Source organism: Notolepis coatsorum (genome assembly GCF_963971535.1).
Source record: "Notolepis coatsorum genome assembly, chromosome: 17".
In the NCBI taxonomy this organism is placed as follows: domain Eukaryota; kingdom Metazoa; phylum Chordata; class Actinopteri; order Aulopiformes; family Paralepididae; genus Notolepis; species Notolepis coatsorum.
The window spans coordinates 10,755,336-10,773,479 of record NC_140181.1 but is presented as its reverse complement, the minus strand read 5'-3'; the positions used below and the strand labels follow the sequence as shown (position 1 = coordinate 10,773,479).

Here is an 18,144-nt window from a genome sequence, read left to right as displayed (position 1 = left end):
TGGCGAGCGCCTTGCCCACTACGCCACGTAGCCGCCCGTGTATGTATTTACATTTTTACCTACTTTTTCTCCTCCTTTTTCTGTGATTTTTCTCCCATCCCAATTTCCTCTCGTGCCAATTCTCCCTCCCCTGTCCTGATCGTTTCTCGCATGTGCCCCCCACTGGCCGGTCGTAGGGAGGGTAGAAGCCCATCACGTGTCCCCTCCGATACACGTGGAGGCAGCCAGCCACTTCTTTTTCACCTGCCAGCGCGGACTCTCATTGGCGAGGTGTAACGTGTGTGGGAGGCTCACACTACCCCCCGCCATCTCCTGTCTTTGCTGTGCAGGCGCCCCCTGACCGACCTGTAGGAGTCGCTGTTTACAACGACCAGATGACCACCCATCGACTCCCCCTCCCGCTGACTCTGCCAATTGAGTTAGTATGACGGCCGGCCCAAGCCGGAGGCAACGCTGACAGCCGGATTCGAGACCGGTGTCTCTTGCGTTGGTGACGAGCGCAATGTCCGCTGCGCCACCCAACCGCCCCACATATTCCAAAATGTTTAAGTTTTAACGTTTTCAGAAAACATTTGAGTTCCCCTGCTGGAGAATGCACCAGGACACACACATGGGAGGCAAGTGCCTTTACCTCAAGACTAACAAATCACACTTTTCTGCCAGCCTCACCCTAACCTTCTATCCATTCCTAACCATAACCATTACATAATCACAGTATAGTTGTGTTTGTATCAGGGTGGGTGTCTTCGTCTAGTGGTGAGAGCTGTGTTTGTATTAGGGTGGGTGTCTTCGTCTAGTGGTGTGAGCTGTGTTTGTATCAGGGGTGGGTGTCTTAGTCTAGTGGTGAGAGCTGTGCTTGTAATGTATCAGGGTGGGTGTCCTAGTATAGTGGTGAGACTAGAGCTGTGTTTGTATCAGGGTGGGTGTGTGTCTTAAGTCCCGTGGTGAGAGCTGTGTTTGAATCAGGGTGGGTGGGTGTCTTAGTCTAGTGGTGAAAGCCGTGTTTATATCAGGGTGGGTGTCTTAGTCTAGTGGTGAAAGCCGTGTTTATATCAGGGTGGGTGGGTGTCTTGTCTTAGTCTAGTGGTGAGAGCTGTGTTTCTATCAGGGTGGGTGTCTTAGTCTAGTGGTGAGAGCTGTGTTTGTATCAGGGTGGGTGTCTTAGTCTAGTGGTGAGAGCTGTGTTTGTATCAGGGTGGGTGTCTTAGTCTAGTGGTGAGAGCTGTGTTTGTATCAGGGTGGGTGTCTTAGTCTAGTGGTGAGAGCTGTGTTTGTATCAGGGTGGGTGCCTTAGTCTAGTGGTGAGAGCTGTGTTTGTATCAGGGTGGGGTGTCTTAGTCTAGTGGTGAGAGCCTGTCGTTTGTATCAGGGTGGGTGTCTTAGTCTAGTGGTGAGAGCTGTGTATCAGGGTGGGTGTCTTAGTCTAGTGGTGAGAGCTGTGTTTGAATCAGGGTGGGTGGGTGTCTTAGTCTAGTGGTGAGAGCTGTGTTTCTATCAGGGTGGGTGTCTTAGTCTAGTGGTGAGAGCTGTGTTTGTATCAGGGTGGGTGTCTTAGTCTAGTGGTGAGAGCTGTGTTTGTATCAGGGTGGGTGGGTGTCTTAGTCTAGTGGTGAGAGCTGTGTTTCTATCAGGGTGGGTGTCTTAGGTCTAGTGGTGAGAGCTGTGTTTGTATCAGGGTGGGTGTCTTAGTCTAGTGGTGAGAGCTGTGTTTGTATCAGGGTGGGTGGGTGTCTTAGTCTAGTGGTGAGAGCTGTGTTTGTGTATCAGGGTACCACTACCCTCTTAATCACTCGCCCACAACCACAATCATTGTTAGTCCGATTCCCAGTCATGCTGTTTGTTTTGGACTTTCACCGATACGTAATTAAATATATTACTTATGGCTATAACATAACATACATTATGTAAATATCTTCCTGTGGTCGATTAGTACTTCTTTACGTGTACACAAGCCTTTGTCTTTGTGCTCTGGCTAGATGAGGAGTACTTAATAGATAGAGGAGTACTACAGGAATACTACAGGAGTACTAGAGGAATACTACAGGAGTACTACAGGAATACTACAGGAGTACTAGAGGAATACTACAGGAGTACTACAGGAGTACTACAGGAGTACTAGAGGAGTACTACAGGAGTATTAGAGGAGTACTACAGGAGTACTAGAGGAGTACTACAAGAGTATTAGAGGAGTACTACAGGAATACTACAGGAGTACTACAGGAGTACTAGAGGAGTACTAGAGGAGTACTAGAGGAGTACTAGAGGAGTACTACATGAGTACTAGAGGAGTACTAGAGGAATACTAGAGGAGTACAACAGGAGTACTAGAGGAGTACTAGAGGAATACTAGAGGAGTACTACAGGAGTACTAGAGGAGTACTAGAGGAGTACTAGAGGAGTACTACAGGAGTACTACAGGAGTACTACAGGAGTACTACAGGAGTACTAGAGGAGTACTAGAGGAGTACTACAGGAGTACTACAGGAGTACTAGAGGAGTACTACAGGAGTACTAGAGGAGTACTAGAGGAGTACTACAGGAGTACTACAGGAGTACTAGAGGAGTACTACAGGAGTACTAGAGGAGTACTACAGGAGTACTACAGGAGTACTACAGGAGTACTAGAGGAGTACTAGAGGAGTACTACAGGAGTACTACAGGAGTACTAGAGGAGTACTAGAGGAGTACTAGAGGAGTACTACAGGAGTACTAGAGGAGTACTAGAGGAGTACTACAGGAGTACTACAGGAGTACTAGAGGAGTACTAGAGGAGTACTAGAGGAGTACTACAGGAGTATTAGAGGAGTACTAGAGGAGTACTACAGGAGTATTAGAGGAGTACTAGAGGAGTACTACAGGAGTACTAGAGGAGTACTAGATGATTACTACAGGAGTATTAGAGGAGTACTAGAGGAGTACTACAGGAGTACTAGAGGAGTACTAGAGGAATATTAGAGGAGTACTAGAGGAGTACTACAGGAGTACTAGAGGAGTACTAGAGGAGTACTAGAGGAGTACTAGAGGAGTACTAGAGGAGTACTACAGGAGTACTAGAGGAGTACTAGAGGAGTACTAGAGGCGTACTAGAGGAGTACTACAGGAGTATTAGAGGAGTACTAGAGGAGTACTACAGGAGTACTACAGGAGTACTAGAGGAGTACTAGAGGAGTACTAGAGGAGTACTAGAGGAGTACTACAGGAGTACTACAGGAGTACTATAGGAGCACTAGAGGAGTACTAGAGGAGTACTACGGGAGTACTAGAGGAGTACTAGAGGAGTACTAGAGGAGTACTACAGGAGTACTAGAGGAGTACTACAGGAGTACTACAGGAGTATTAGAGGAGTACTAGAGGAGTACTACAGGAGTACTACAGGAGTACTACAGAGTACTAGAGGAGTACTACAGGAGTACTAGAGGAGTACTACAGGAGTACTAGAGGAGTACTACAGGAGTACTAGAGGAGTACTACAGGAGTACTACAGGAGTACTACAGGAGTACTAGAGGAGTACTACAGGAGTACTAGAGGAGTACTACAGGAGTACTAGAGGAGTACTACAGGAGTACTAGAGGAGTACTACAGGAGTACTAGAGGAGTACTACAGGAGTACTAGAGGAGTACTACAGGAGTACTAGAGGAGTACTACAGGAGTACTACAGGAGTACTACAGGAGTACTACAGGAGTACTACAGGAGTACTAGAGGAGTACTACAGGAGTACTACAGGAGTACTAGAGGAGTACTACAGGAGTACTAGAGGAGTACTAGAGGAGTACTAGAGGAGTACTACAGGAGTACTACATGAGTACTACAGGAGTACTAGAGGAGTACTACAGGAGTACTAGAGGAGTACTACAGGAGTACTAGAGGAGTACTAGAGGAGTACTACAGGAGTACTACAGGAGTACTAGAGGAGTACTAGAGGAGTACTAGAGGAGTACTACAGGAGTACTAGAGGAGTACTAGAGGAGTACTAGAGGAGTACTAGAGGAGTACTAGAGGAGTACTACAGGAGTACTAGAGGAGTACTACAGGAGTACTAGAGGAGTACTAGAGGAGTACTAGAGGAGTACTAGAGGAGTACTACAGGAGTACTAGAGGAGTACTACAGGAGTACTAGAGGAGTACTAGAGGAGTACTACAGGAGTACTAGAGGAGTACTACAGGAGTACTAGAGGAGTACTACAGGAGTACTAGAGGAGTACTAGAGGAGTACTACAGGAGTACTAGAGGAGTACTAGAGGAGTACTACAGGAGTACTAGAGGAGTACTACAGGAGTACTAGAGGAGTACTACAGGAGTACTAGAGGAGTACTAGAGGAGTACTACAGGAGTACTAGAGGAGTACTACAGGAGTACTAGAGGAGTACTAGAGGAGTACTAGAGGAGTACTACAGGAGTACTAGAGGAGTACTAGAGGAGTACTAGAGGAGTACTACAGGAGTACTAGAGGAGTACTAGAGGAGTACTAGAGGAGTACTACAGGAGTACTAGAGGAGTACTAGAGGAGTACTACAGGAGTACTAGAGGGGTACTAGAGGAGTACTACAGGAGTACTACAGGAGTACTAGAGGAGTACTAGAGGAGTACTAGAGGAGTACTACAGGAGTACTAGAGGAGTACTAGAGGAGTACTACAGGAGTACTAGAGGAGTACTAGAGGAGTACTACAGGAGTACTAGAGGGGTACTAGAGGAGTACTACAGGAGTACTACAGGAGTACTAGAGGAGTACTACAGGAGTACTAGAGGAGTACTAGAGGAGTACTACAGGAGTACTAGAGGAGTACTACAGGAGTACTAGAGGAGTACTAGAGGAGTACTAGAGGAGTACTACAGGAGTACTAGAGGAGTACTACAGGAGTACTAGAGGAGTACTAGAGGAGTACTAGAGGAGTACTACAGGAGTACTACAGGAGTACTACAGGAGTACTAGAGGAGTACTAGAGGGGTACTAGAGGAGTACTAGAGGAGTACTAGAGGAGTACTACAGGAGTACTAGAGGAGTACTACAGGAGTACTACAGGAGTACTAGAGGAGTACTAGAGGAGTACTAGAGGAGTACTACAGGAGTACTACAGGAGTACTAGAGGAGTACTAGAGGAGTACTAGAGGAGTACTAGAGGAGTACTACAGGAGTACTAGAGGAGTACTAGAGGAGTACTAGAGGAGTACTACAGGAGTACTACAGGAGTACTAGAGGAGTACTAGAGGAGTACTAGAGGAGTACTAGAGGAGTACTAGAGGAGTACTACAGGAGTACTAGAGGAGTACTAGAGGAGTACTACAGGAGTACTAGAGGAGTACTAGAGGAGTACTACAGGAGTACTAGAAGAGTACTAGAGGAGTACTAGAGGAGTACTACAGGAGTACTAGAGGAGTACTAGAGGAGTACTACAGGAGTACTAGAGGAGTACTAGAGGAGTACTAGAGGAGTACTAGAGGAGTACTACAGGAGTACTACAGGAGTACTAGAGGAGTACTAGAGGAGTACTACAGGAGTACTAGAGGAGTACTACAGGAGTACTAGATGAGTACTAGAGGAGTACTAGAGGAGTACTACAGGAGTACTAGAGGAGTACTACAGGAGTACTACAGGAGTACTAGAGGAGTACTAGAGGAGTACTACAGGAGTACTAGAGGAGTACTACAGGAGTACTAGATGAGTACTAGAGGAGTACTAGAGGAGTACTAGAGGAGTACTACAGGAGTACTAGAGGAGTACTAGAGGAGTACTAGAGGAATATTAGAGGAGTACTAGAGGAGTACTACAGGAGTACTACAGGAGTACTAGAGGAGTACTAGAGGAGTACTAGAGGAGTACTAGAGGAGTACTAGAGGAGTACTAGAGGAGTACTACAGGAGTACTAGAGGAGTACTAGAGGAGTACTAGAAGAGTACTAGAGGAGTACTAGAGGAGTACTACAGGAGTACTAGAGGAGTACTAGAGGAGTACTAGAGGAGTACTACAGGAGTACTACAGGAGTACTAGAGGAGTACTAGAGGAGTACTACAGGAGTACTAGAGGAGTACTAGAGGAGTACTAGAGGAGTACTAGAGGAGTACTAGAGGAGTACTAGAGGAGTATTAGAGGAGTACTACAGGAGTACTAGAGGAGTACTAGAGGAGTACTAGAGGAGTACTAGAGGAGTACTAGAGGAGTACTACAGGAGTACTAGAGGAGTACTAGAGGAGTACTAGAGGAGTACTAGAGGAGTATTAGAGGAGTACTACAGGAGTACTAGAGGAGTACTAGAGGAGTACTAGAGAAGTACTACAGGAGTACTAGAGGAGTACTAGAGGAGTACTAGAGGAGTACTAGAGGAGTACTAGAGGAGTATTAGAGGAGTACTACAGGAGTACTAGAGGAGTACTAGAGGAGTACTACAGGAGTACTACAGGAGTACTACAGGAGTACTAGAGGAGTACTAGAGGAGTACTAGAGGAGTACTACAGGAGTACTAGAGGAGTACTAGAGGAGTACTAGAGGAGTACTACAGGAGTACTAGAGGAGTACTAGAGGACTACTAGAGGAGTATTAGAGGAGTACTACAGGAGTACTAGAGGAGTACTAGATGAGTACTAGAGGAGTACTACAGGAGTACTAGAGGAGTACTAGATGAGTACTAGAGGATTACTAGAGGAGTACTAGAGGAGTACTAGAGGAGTACTACAGGAGTACTACAGGAGTACTACAGGAGTACTAGAGGAGTACTACAGGAGTACTAGAGGAGTACTAGAGGAGTACTACAGGAGTACTAGAGGAGTACTACAGGAGTACTACAGGAGTACTACATGAGTACTACAGGAGTACTAGAGGAGTACTAGAGGAGTACTAGAGGAGTACTAGAGGAGTACTACAGGAGTACTACAGGAGTACTAGAGGAGTACTAGAGGAGTACTAGAGGAGTACTAGAGGAGTACTACAGGAGTACTACAGGAGTACTACAGGAGTACTAGAGGAGTACTAGAGGAGTACTACAGGAGTACTAGAGGAGTACTAGAGGAGTACTACAGGAGTACTAGAGGAGTACTAGAGGACTACTAGAGGAGTACTAGAGGAGTACTACAGGAGTACTAGAGGAGTACTAGATGAGTACTAGAGGAGTACTACAGGAGTACTAGAGGAGTACTAGATGAGTACTAGAGGATTACTAGAGGAGTACTAGAGGAGTACTAGAGGAGTACTACAGGAGTACTACAGGAGTACTACAGGAGTACTAGAGGAGTACTACAGGAGTACTACAGGAGTACTACAGGAGTACTACAGGAGTACTAGAGGAGTACTAGAGGAGTACTAGAGGAGTACTAGAGGAGTACTACAGGAGTACTACAGGAGTACTAGAGGAGTACTAGAGGAGTACTAGAGGAGTACTACAGGAGTACTACAGGAGTACTACAGGAGTACTAGAGGAGTACTAGAGGAGTACTAGAGGAGTACTACAGGAGTACTAGAGGAGTACTAGAGGAGTACTAGAGGAGTACTACAGGAGTACTAGAGGAGTACTAGAGGACTACTAGAGGAGTATTAGAGGAGTACTACAGGAGTACTAGAGGAGTACTAGATGAGTACTAGAGGAGTACTACAGGAGTACTAGAGGATTACTAGAGGAGTACTAGAGGAGTACTACAGGAGTACTACAGGAGTACTACAGGAGTACTAGAGGAGTACTACAGGAGTACTAGAGGAGTACTAGAGGAGTACTACAGGAGTACTAGAGGAGTACTACAGGAGTACTACAGGAGTACTACAGGAGTACTACAGGAGTACTAGAGGAGTACTAGAGGAGTACTAGAGGTGTACTAGAGGAGTACTAGAGGAGTACTACAGGAGTACTACAGGAGTACTAGAGGAGTACTAGAGGAGTACTAGAGGAGTACTACAGGAGTACTACAGGAGTACTACAGGAGTACTAGAGGAGTACTACAGGAGTACTAGAGGAGTACTAGAGGAGTACTAGAGGAGTACTACAGGAGTACTAGAGGAGTACTAGAGGAGTACTACAGGAGTACTAGAGGAGTACTACAGGAATACTACAGGAGTACTAGAGGAGTACTAGAGGCGTACTACAGGAGTACTAGAGGAGTACTAGAGGAGTACTAGAGGAGTACTACAGGAGTACTACAGGAGTACTAGAGGAGTACTAGAGGAGTACTACAGGAGTGCTAGAGGAGTACTACAGGAGTACTAGAGGAGTACTACAGGAGTACTACAGGAGTACTAGAGGAGTACTAGAGGAGTACTAGAGGAGTATTAGAGGAGTACTACAGGAGTACTAGAGGAGTACTAGAGGAGTACTAGAGGAGTATTAGAGGAGTACTACAGGAGTACTACAGGAGTACTAGAGGAGTACTAGAGGAGTACTAGAGGAGTACTAGAGGAGTACTAGAGGAGTACTACAGGAGTACTAGAGGAGTACTAGAGGAGTACTAGAGGAGTACTACAGGAGTACTACAGGAGTACTAGAGGAGTACTAGAGGAGTACTAGAGGAGTATTAGAGGAGTACTACAGGAGTACTACAGGAGTACTAGAGGAGTACTAGAGGAGTACTAGAGGAGTACTACAGGAGTACTACAGGAGTACTAGAGGAGTACTAGAGGAGTACTAGAGGAGTACTAGAGGAGTACTAGAGGAGTACTACAGGAGTACTAGAGGAGTACTACAGGAGTACTACAGGAGTACTAGAGGAGTACTAGAGGAGTACTAGAGGAGTACTAGAGGAGTACTACAGGAGTACTAGAGGAGTACTACAGGAGTACTAGAGGAGTACTAGAGGAGTACTAGAGGAGTACTAGAGGAGTACTACAGGAGTACTAGAGGAGTACTACAGGAGTACTAGAGGAGTACTAGAGGAGTACTAGAGGAGTACTACAGGAGTACTAGAGGAGTACTACAGGAGTACTACAGGAGTACTAGAGGAGTACTAGAGGAGTACTACAGGAGTACTACAGGAGTACTAGAGGAGTACTACAGGAGTACTAGAGGAGTACTAGAGGAGTACTACAGGAGTACTAGAGGAGTACTACAGGAGTACTAGAGGAGTACTAGAGGAGTACTACAGGAGTACTACAGGAGTACTACAGGAGTACTAGAGGAGTACTAGAGGAGTACAGAGAGTACTAGAGGAGTACTAGAGGAGTACTACAGGAGTACTAGAGGAGTACTAGAGGAGTACTAGAGGAGTACTAGAGGAGTACTACAGGAGTACTACAGGAGTACTAGCAGGAGTACTAGAGGAGTACTAGAGGAGTACTACAGGAGTACTAGAGGAGTACTACAGGAGTACTAGAGGAGTACTAGAGGAGTACTACAGGAGTATTCAGGAGTACTAGAGGAGTACTAGAGGAGTACTAGAGGAGTACTACAGGAGTACTACAGGAGTACTAGATGAGTACTAGAGGAGTACTAGAGGAGTACTAGAGGAGTACTAGAGGAGTACTACAGGAGTACTAAGAGGAGTACTAGAGGAGTACTACAGGAGTACTAGAGGAGTACTACAGGAGTACTACAGGAGTACTACAGGAGTACTAGAGGAGTACTAGAGGAGTACTACAGGAGTACTACAGGAGTACTAGAGGAGTACTAGAGGAGTACTAGAGGAGTACTACAGGAGTACTACAGGAGTACTAGAGGAGTACTAGAGGAGTACTAGAGGAGTACTACAGGAGTACTAGAGGAGTACTAGAGGAGTACTACAGGAGTACTAGAGGAGTACTAGAGGAGTACTAGAGGAGTACTAGAGGAGTACTAGAGGAGTACTAGAGGAGTACTACAGGAGTACTAGAGGAGTACTAGAGGAGTACTACAGGAGTACTAGAGGAGTACTAGAGGAGTACTAGAGGAGTACTAGAGGAGTACTAGAGGAGTACTACAGGAGTACTACAGGAGTACTAGAGGAGTACTAGAGGAGTACTACAGGAGTACTAGAGGAGTACTAGAGGAGTACTACAGGAGTACTAGAGGAGTACTAGAGGAGTACTAGAGGAGTACTACAGGAGTACTAGAGGAGTACTAGAGGAGTACTACAGGAGTACTACAGGAGTACTAGAGGAGTACTAGAGGAGTACTAGAGGAGTATTAGATGAGTACTAGAGGAGTACTAGAGGAGTACTAGAGGAGTACTACAGGAGTACTACAGGAGTACTAGAGGAGTACTAGAGGAGTACTAGAGGAGTACTAGAGGAGTACTAGATGAGTACTAGAGGAGTACTAGAGGAGTACTAGAGGAGTACTACAGGAGTACTAGAGGAGTACTACAGGAGTACTAGATGAGTACTAGAGGAGTACTACAGGAGTACTACAGGAGTACTAGAGGAGTACTAGAGGAGTACTAGAGGAGTACTACAGGAGTACTACAGGAGTACTACAGGAGTACTAGAGGAGCACTAGAGGAGTACTACAGGAGTACTACAGGAGTACTACAGGAGTACTAGAGGAGTACTAGAGGAGTACTACAGGAGTACTACATGAGTACTAGATGAGTACTAGAGGAGTACTAGAGGAGTACTAGAGGAGTACTACAGGAGTACTACAGGAGTACTACAGGAGTACTAGATGAGTACTAGAGGAGTACTAGAGGAGTACTAGAGGAGTACTACAGGAGTACTAGAGGGAGTACTAGAGGAGTACTAGAGGAGTACTACAGGAGTACTAGAGGAGTACTAGAGGAGTACTACAGGAGTACTACAGGGGTACTAGAGGAGTACTAGAGGAGTACTAGAGGAGTACTACAGGAGTACTAGAGGAGTACTACAGGAGTACTAGAGGAGTACTACAGGAGTACTACAGGAGTACTACAGGAGTACTACAGGAGTACTAGAGGAGTACTAGAGGAGTACTACAGGAGTACTAGAGGAGTACTACAGGAGTACTAGAGGAGTACTAGAGGAGTACTAGAGGAGTACTAGAGGAGTACTACAGGAGTACTAGAGGAGTACTAGAGGAGTACTACAGGAGTACTAGAGGAGTATTAGAGGAGTACTAGAGGAGTACTACAGGAGTACTAGATGAGTACTAGAGGAGTACTAGAGGAGTACTAGAGGAGTACTACAGGAATATTAGAGGAGTACTAGAGGAGTATTAGAGGAGTACTAGAGGAGTACTAGAGGAGTACTACAGGAGTACTAGAGGAGTACTAGAGGAGTGCTAGAGGAGTACTAGAGGAGTACTACAGGAGTACTACAGGAGTATTAGAGGAGTATTAGAGGAGTACTACAGGAGTACTAGAGGAGTACTACAGGAATATTAGAGGAGTACTACAGGAGTACTAGAGGAGTACTAGATGAGTACTAGAGGAGTACTACAGGAGTACTAGAGGAGTACTAGAGGAGTACTAGAGGAGTACTACAGGATTACTAGAGGAGTACTACAGGAATATTAGAGGAGTACTAGAGGAGTACTACAGGAGTACTAGAGGAATACTACAGGAGTACTAGAGGAGTACTAGAGGAGTACTACAGGAATATTAGAGGAGTACTAGAGGAGTACTAGAGGAGTACTACAGGAATATTAGAGGAGTACTAGAGGAGTACTAGAGGAGTACTAGAGGAGTACTAGAGGAGTACTACAGGAGTACTAGAGGAGTACTAGAGGAGTACTAGAGGAGTACTAGAGGAGTACTACAGGAGTACTAGAGGAGTACTACAGGAGTACTACAGGAGTACTACAGGAGTACTAGAGGAGTACTAGAGGAGTACTAGAGGAGTACTACAGGAGTACTACAGTAGTACTAGAGGAGTATTAGAGGAGTACTACAGGAATATTAGAGGAGTACTACAGGAGTACTAGAGGAGTACTAGAGGAGTACTAGAGGAGTATTAGAGGAGTACTAGAGGAGTACTAGAGGAGTACTAGAGGAGTATTAGATGAGTACTACAGGAGTACTAGAGGAGTACTACAGGAGTACTACAGGAGTACTACAGGAGTACTAGAGGAGTACTAGAGGAGTACTAGAGGAGTACTACAGGAATATTAGAGGAGTACTAGAGGAGTACTAGAGGAGTACTACAGGAGTACTAGAGGAGTACTAGAGGAGTACTAGAGGAGTACTAGAGGAGTACTAGAGGAGTACTACAGGAGTACTAGAGGAGTACTAGATGAGTACTAGAGGAGTACTACAGGAGTACTAGAGGAGTACTACAGGAGTACTAGAGGAGTACTACAGGAGTACTAGAGGAGTACTACAGGAGTACTACAGGAGTACTAGAGGAGTACTAGAGGAGTACTACAGGAGTACTACAGGAGTACTACAGGAGTACTACAGGAGTACTAGAGGAGTATTAGAGGAGTACTACAGGAGTACTAGAGGAGTACTACAGGAGTACTAGAGGAGTACTAGAGGAGTACTAGAGGAGTACTAGAGGAGTATTAGAGGAGTACTACAGGAGTACTAGAGGAGTACTAGAGGAGTACTACAGGAGTACTAGAGGAGTACTAGAGGAGTACTAGAGGAATACTACAGGAGTACTACAGGAGTACTACAGGAGTATTAGAGGAGTCCTAGAGGAGTATTAGAGGAGTACTACATGAGTATTAGAGGAGTACTAGAGTAGTACTAGAGGAGTACTAGAGGAGTACTACAGGAATATTAGAGGAGTACTACAGGAGTACTAGATGAGTACTAGAGGAGTACTACAGGAGTACTAGAGGAGTACTAGAGGAGTACTACAGGAATATTAGAGGAGTACTACAGGAGTACTAGAGGAGTACTAGAGGAGTACTAGAGGAGTACTAGAGGAGTACTACAGGAGTACTACAGGAGTACTAGAGGAGTACTAGAGGAGTACTAGAGGAGTACTAGAGGAGTACTAGAGGAGTACTACAGGAGTACTAGAGGAGTACTAGAGGAGTATTAGAGGAGTACTACAGGAGTACTACAGGAGTACTACAGGAGTACTAGAGGAGTACTAGAGGAGTACTACAGGAGTACTAGAGGAGTACTACAGGAGTACTAGAGGAGTACTAGAGGAGTACTACAGGAGTATTAGAGGAGTACTAGAGGAGTACTAGAGGAGTACTACATGAGTACTACAGGAGTACTAGATGAGTACTAGAGGAGTACTAGAGGAGTACTAGAGGAGTACTACAGGAGTACTAGAGGAGTACTAGAGGAGTACTACAGGAGTACTAGAGGAGTACTACAGGAGTACTACAGGAGTACTACAGGAGTACTAGAGGAGTACTAGAGGAGTACTAGAGGAGTACTACAGGAGTACTACAGGAGTACTAGAGGAGTACTAGAGGAGTACTAGAGGAGTACTACAGGAGTACTACAGGAGTACTAGAGGAGTACTAGAGGAGTACTACAGGAGTACTAGAGGAGTACTAGAGGAGTACTACAGGAGTACTAGAGGAGTACTAGAGGAGTACTAGAGGAGTACTAGAGGAGTACTAGAGGAGTACTACAGGAGTACTAGAGGAGTACTAGAGGAGTACTACAGGAGTACTAGAGGAGTACTAGAGGAGTACTAGAGGAGTACTAGAGGAGTACTAGAGGAGTACTAGAGGAGTACTACAGGAGTACTACAGGAGTACTAGAGGAGTACTAGAGGAGTACTACAGGAGTACTAGAGGAGTACTAGAGGAGTACTAGAGGAGTACTAGAGGAGTACTAGATGAGTACTAGAGGAGTACTAGAGGAGTACTAGAGGAGTACTACAGGAGTACTAGAGGAGTACTACAGGAGTATTAGATGAGTACTAGAGGAGTACTACAGGAGTACTACAGGAGTACTAGAGGAGTACTAGAGGAGTACTAGAGGAGTACTACAGGAGTACTACAGGAGTACTACAGGAGTACTAGAGGAGCACTAGAGGAGTACTACAGGAGTACTACAGGAGTACTACAGGAGTACTAGAGGAGTACTAGAGGAGTACTACAGGAGTACTACATGAGTACTAGATGAGTACTAGAGGAGTACTAGAGGAGTACTAGAGGAGTACTACAGGAGTACTACAGGAGTACTAGATGAGTACTAGAGGAGTACTAGAGGAGTACTAGAGGAGTACTACAGGAGTACTAGAGGAGTACTAGAGGAGTACTAGAGGAGTACTACAGGAGTACTAGAGGAGTACTAGAGGAGTACTACAGGAGTACTACAGGGGTACTAGAGGAGTACTAGAGGAGTACTAGAGGAGTACTACAGGAGTACTAGAGGAGTACTACAGGAGTACTACAGGAGTACTAGAGGAGTACTACAGGAGTACTAGAGGAGTACTAGAGGAGTACTACAGGAGTACTAGAGGAGTACTACAGGAGTACTAGAGGAGTACTAGAGGAGTACTAGAGGAGTACTAGAGGAGTACTAGAGGAGTACTAGATGAGTACTAGAGGAGTACTAGAGGAGTACTAGAGGAGTACTACAGGAATATTAGAGGAGTACTAGAGGAGTATTAGAGGAGTACTAGAGGAGTACTAGAGGAGTACTACAGGAGTACTAGAGGAGTACTAGAGGAGTACTAGAGGAGTGCTAGAGGAGTACTAGAGGAGTACTAGAGGAGTACTAGAGGAGTACTAGAGGAGTACTAGATGAGTACTAGAGGAGTGCTAGAGGAGTACTAGAGGAGTACTACAGGAGTACTACAGGAGTATTAGAGGAGTATTAGAGGAGTACTACAGGAGTACTAGAGGAGTACTACAGGAATATTAGAGGAGTACTACAGGAGTACTAGAGGAGTACTAGATGAGTACTAGAGGAGTACTACAGGAGTACTAGAGGAGTACTAGAGGAGTACTAGAGGAGTACTACAGGAGTACTAGAGGAGTACTACAGGAATATTAGAGGAGTACTAGAGGAGTACTACAGGAGTACTAGAGGAATACTACAGGAGTACTAGAGGAGTACTAGAGGAGTACTACAGGAATATTAGAGGAGTACTAGAGGAGTACTAGAGGAGTACTAGAGGAGTACTACAGGAATATTAGAGGAGTACTAGAGGAGTACTAGAGGAGTACTAGAGGAGTACTAGAGGAGTACTAGAGGAGTACTAGAGGAGTACTACAGGAGTACTAGAGGAGTACTACAGGAGTACTAGAGGAGTACTACAGGAGTACTACAGGAGTACTACAGGAGTACTAGAGGAGTACTAGAGGAGTACTAGAGGAGTACTAGAGGAGTACTACAGGAGTACTACAGTAGTACTAGAGGAGTATTAGAGGAGTACTACAGGAATATTAGAGGAGTACTACAGGAGTACTAGAGGAGTACTAGAGGAGTACTAGAGGAGTATTAGAGGAGTACTAGAGGAGTACTAGAGGAGTATTAGATGAGTACTACAGGAGTACTAGAGGAGTACTACAGGAGTACTACAGGAGTACTACAGGAGTACTAGAGGAGTACTAGAGGAGTACTAGAGGAGTACTACAGGAATATTAGAGGAGTACTAGAGGAGTACTAGAGGAGTACTACAGGAGTACTAGAGGAGTACTAGAGGAGTACTAGAGGAGTACTAGAGGAGTACTAGAGGAGTACTACAGGAGTACTAGAGGAGTACTAGATGAGTACTAGAGGAGTACTACAGGAGTACTAGAGGAGTACTACAGGAGTACTAGAGGAGTACTACAGGAGTACTAGAGGAGTACTACAGGAGTACTAGAGGAGTACTACAGGAGTACTACAGGAGTACTAGAGGAGTACTAGAGGAGTACTAGAGGAGTACTACAGGAGTACTACAGGAGTACTACAGGAGTACTACAGGAGTACTAGAGGAGTATTAGAGGAGTACTACAGGAGTACTAGAGGAGTACTAGAGGAGTACTACAGGAGTACTAGCGGAGTACTAGAGGAGTACTAGAGGAGTACTAGAGGAGTATTAGAGGAGTACTACAGGAGTACTAGAGGAGTACTAGAGGAGTACTACAGGAGTACTAGAGGAGTACTAGAGGAGTACTAGAGGAATACTACAGGAGTACTACAGGAGTACTACAGGAGTATTAGAGGAGTCCTAGAGGAGTATTAGAGGAGTACTACATGAGTATTAGAGGAGTACTAGAGTAGTACTAGAGGAGTACTAGAGGAGTACTACAGGAATATTAGAGGAGTACTACAGGAGTACTAGAGGAGTACTACAGGAGTACTACAGGAGTACTAGAGGAGTACTAGAGGAGTACTACAGGAATATTAGAGGAGTACTACATGAGTACTAGAGGAGTACTAGAGGAGTACTAGAGGAGTACTAGAGGAGTACTAGAGGAGTACTACAGGAGTACTACAGGAGTACTACAGGAGTACTAGAGGAGTACTAGAGGAGTACTAGAGTACTAGAGGAGTACTAGATGAGTACTACAGGAGTACTAGAGGAGTACTACAGGAGTACTAGAGGAGTACTACAGGAGTACTACAGGAGTACTAGAGGAGTACTAGAGGAGTACTAGAGGAGTACTAGAGGAGTACTACAGGAGTACTAGAGGAGTACTACAGGAGTACTACAGGAGTACTAGAGGAGTACTAGAGGAGTACTAGAGGAGTACTAGAGGAGTACTAGAGGAGTACTACAGGAGTACTACAGGAGTACTAGAGGAGTACTAGAGGAGTACTAGAGGAGTACTAGAGGAGTACTAGAGGAGTCCTTCATGGACCAGCGATGGTCACCACCTCCCTCCCTCCCTCAGCCCCTCTGGTAGTGAGACCACCTCCCTCCCTCCCTCAGCCCCTCTGGTAGTGAGGGCCCAGCGGCCTCCCTCCCTCAGCCCCTCTGGTAGTGAGACCACCTCCCTCCCTCCCTCAGCCCCTCTGGTAGTGAGACCACCTCCCTCCCTCCCTCAGCCCCTCTGGTAGTGAGACCACCTCCCTCCCTCCCTCAGCCCCTCTGGTAGTGAGGGCCCAGCGGCGTGGCCCTCTGTGTGGGAAACAGCTCCATCTCAGCGAAAAGCTTCACATCCACGGCGCCATGTGGTCGTTTCATTAAGTAAATCCACACGGACGTCCGTCCCTCTCATGGAGTCTTATTGAGAGTGTTCCTATAACACCGGAGGACACGGAGGACACGGAGGACACGGAGGACACGGAGGACACGGAGGACACGGGGGACACGGAGGACACGGAGGACACGGAGGACACGGAGGACACGGAGGACACGGAGGACACGGAGGACACGGGGGACACGGAGGACACGGAGGACACGGAGGACACGGAGGACACGGGGGACACGGAGGACACGGAGGACACGGAGGACACGGAGGACACGGAGGACACGGAGGACACGGGGGACACGGAGGACACGGAGGACACGGAGGACACGGGGGACACGGAGGACACGGAGGACACGGAGGACACGGAGGACACGGGAGGATGCGGAGGACACGGAGGACACGGGAGGATGCAGGAGGACACGGAGGACACGGAGGACACGGAGGACACGGAGGACACGGAGGACACGGAGGACACGGAGGACACGGAGGACACGGGAGGATGCGGAGGACACGGAGGACACGGGAGGATGCAGGAGGACACGGAGGACACGGAGGACACGGAGGACACGGAGGACACGGGAGGATGCAGGAGGACACGGAGGACACGGAGGACACGGGAGGATGCAGGAGGACACGGAGGACACGGAGGACACGGAGGACACGGGAGGATGCAGGAGGACACGGAGGACACGGAGGACACGGGAGGACGCGGAGGACACGGAGGACACGGAGGACGCGGAGGACACGGGAGGACGCGGAGGACACGGGAGGACGCGGAGGACACGGGAGGACGCGGAGGACACGGGAGGACGCGGAGCGGAGGTTCCCGCAGGCGGTGATGTGGTTGGTGTAACAGGAAGCCAGGGCCCTCGAGAGCCCCGAGGAGTCTGTTTTTCAATCCCCGCGTGTCGTCTCTGCAATCTATCACACTCAACGGGGGGCAGCCATTAGAGGCCGTGTGTCAGAAGAACCCCTGCTCTGGCGTCTGAACCTTGGTGTTGTCCTCGACGACCAGTTGAACTTCTCTGCTCACATCGCAGCGACGACCAGAACCTGCAGATTCCTCCTGAGCAACGTCAGAAGGATCCGCCCCTTCCTGACAAAAGAAGCCACCCAACTCCTCATCCAATCAACAGTCATCTCCCACCTCGACTACTGCAACGCACTGCTCGCTGGCCTCCCGGCCACTGCCACCAAGCCTCTTCAACTCATTCAGAACCACTGCCACCAAGCCTC

At 46.8% G+C, this 18,144-nt stretch overlaps 1 protein-coding gene across 1 annotated transcript in view; it reads right to left on the bottom strand.

The window, feature by feature from the left end:
- Positions 1-18,144, bottom strand: part of ccn5 (cellular communication network factor 5) — a 27,272-nt gene that overhangs the window by 6,193 nt on the left and 2,935 nt on the right. The window contains exon 3 of the mRNA XM_084332697.1: positions 16,921-17,829. Within this exon, the coding sequence (XP_084188823.1) occupies positions 16,921-17,829 (909 nt within the window). The remainder of the gene's footprint in view (positions 1-16,920; positions 17,830-18,144) is intronic.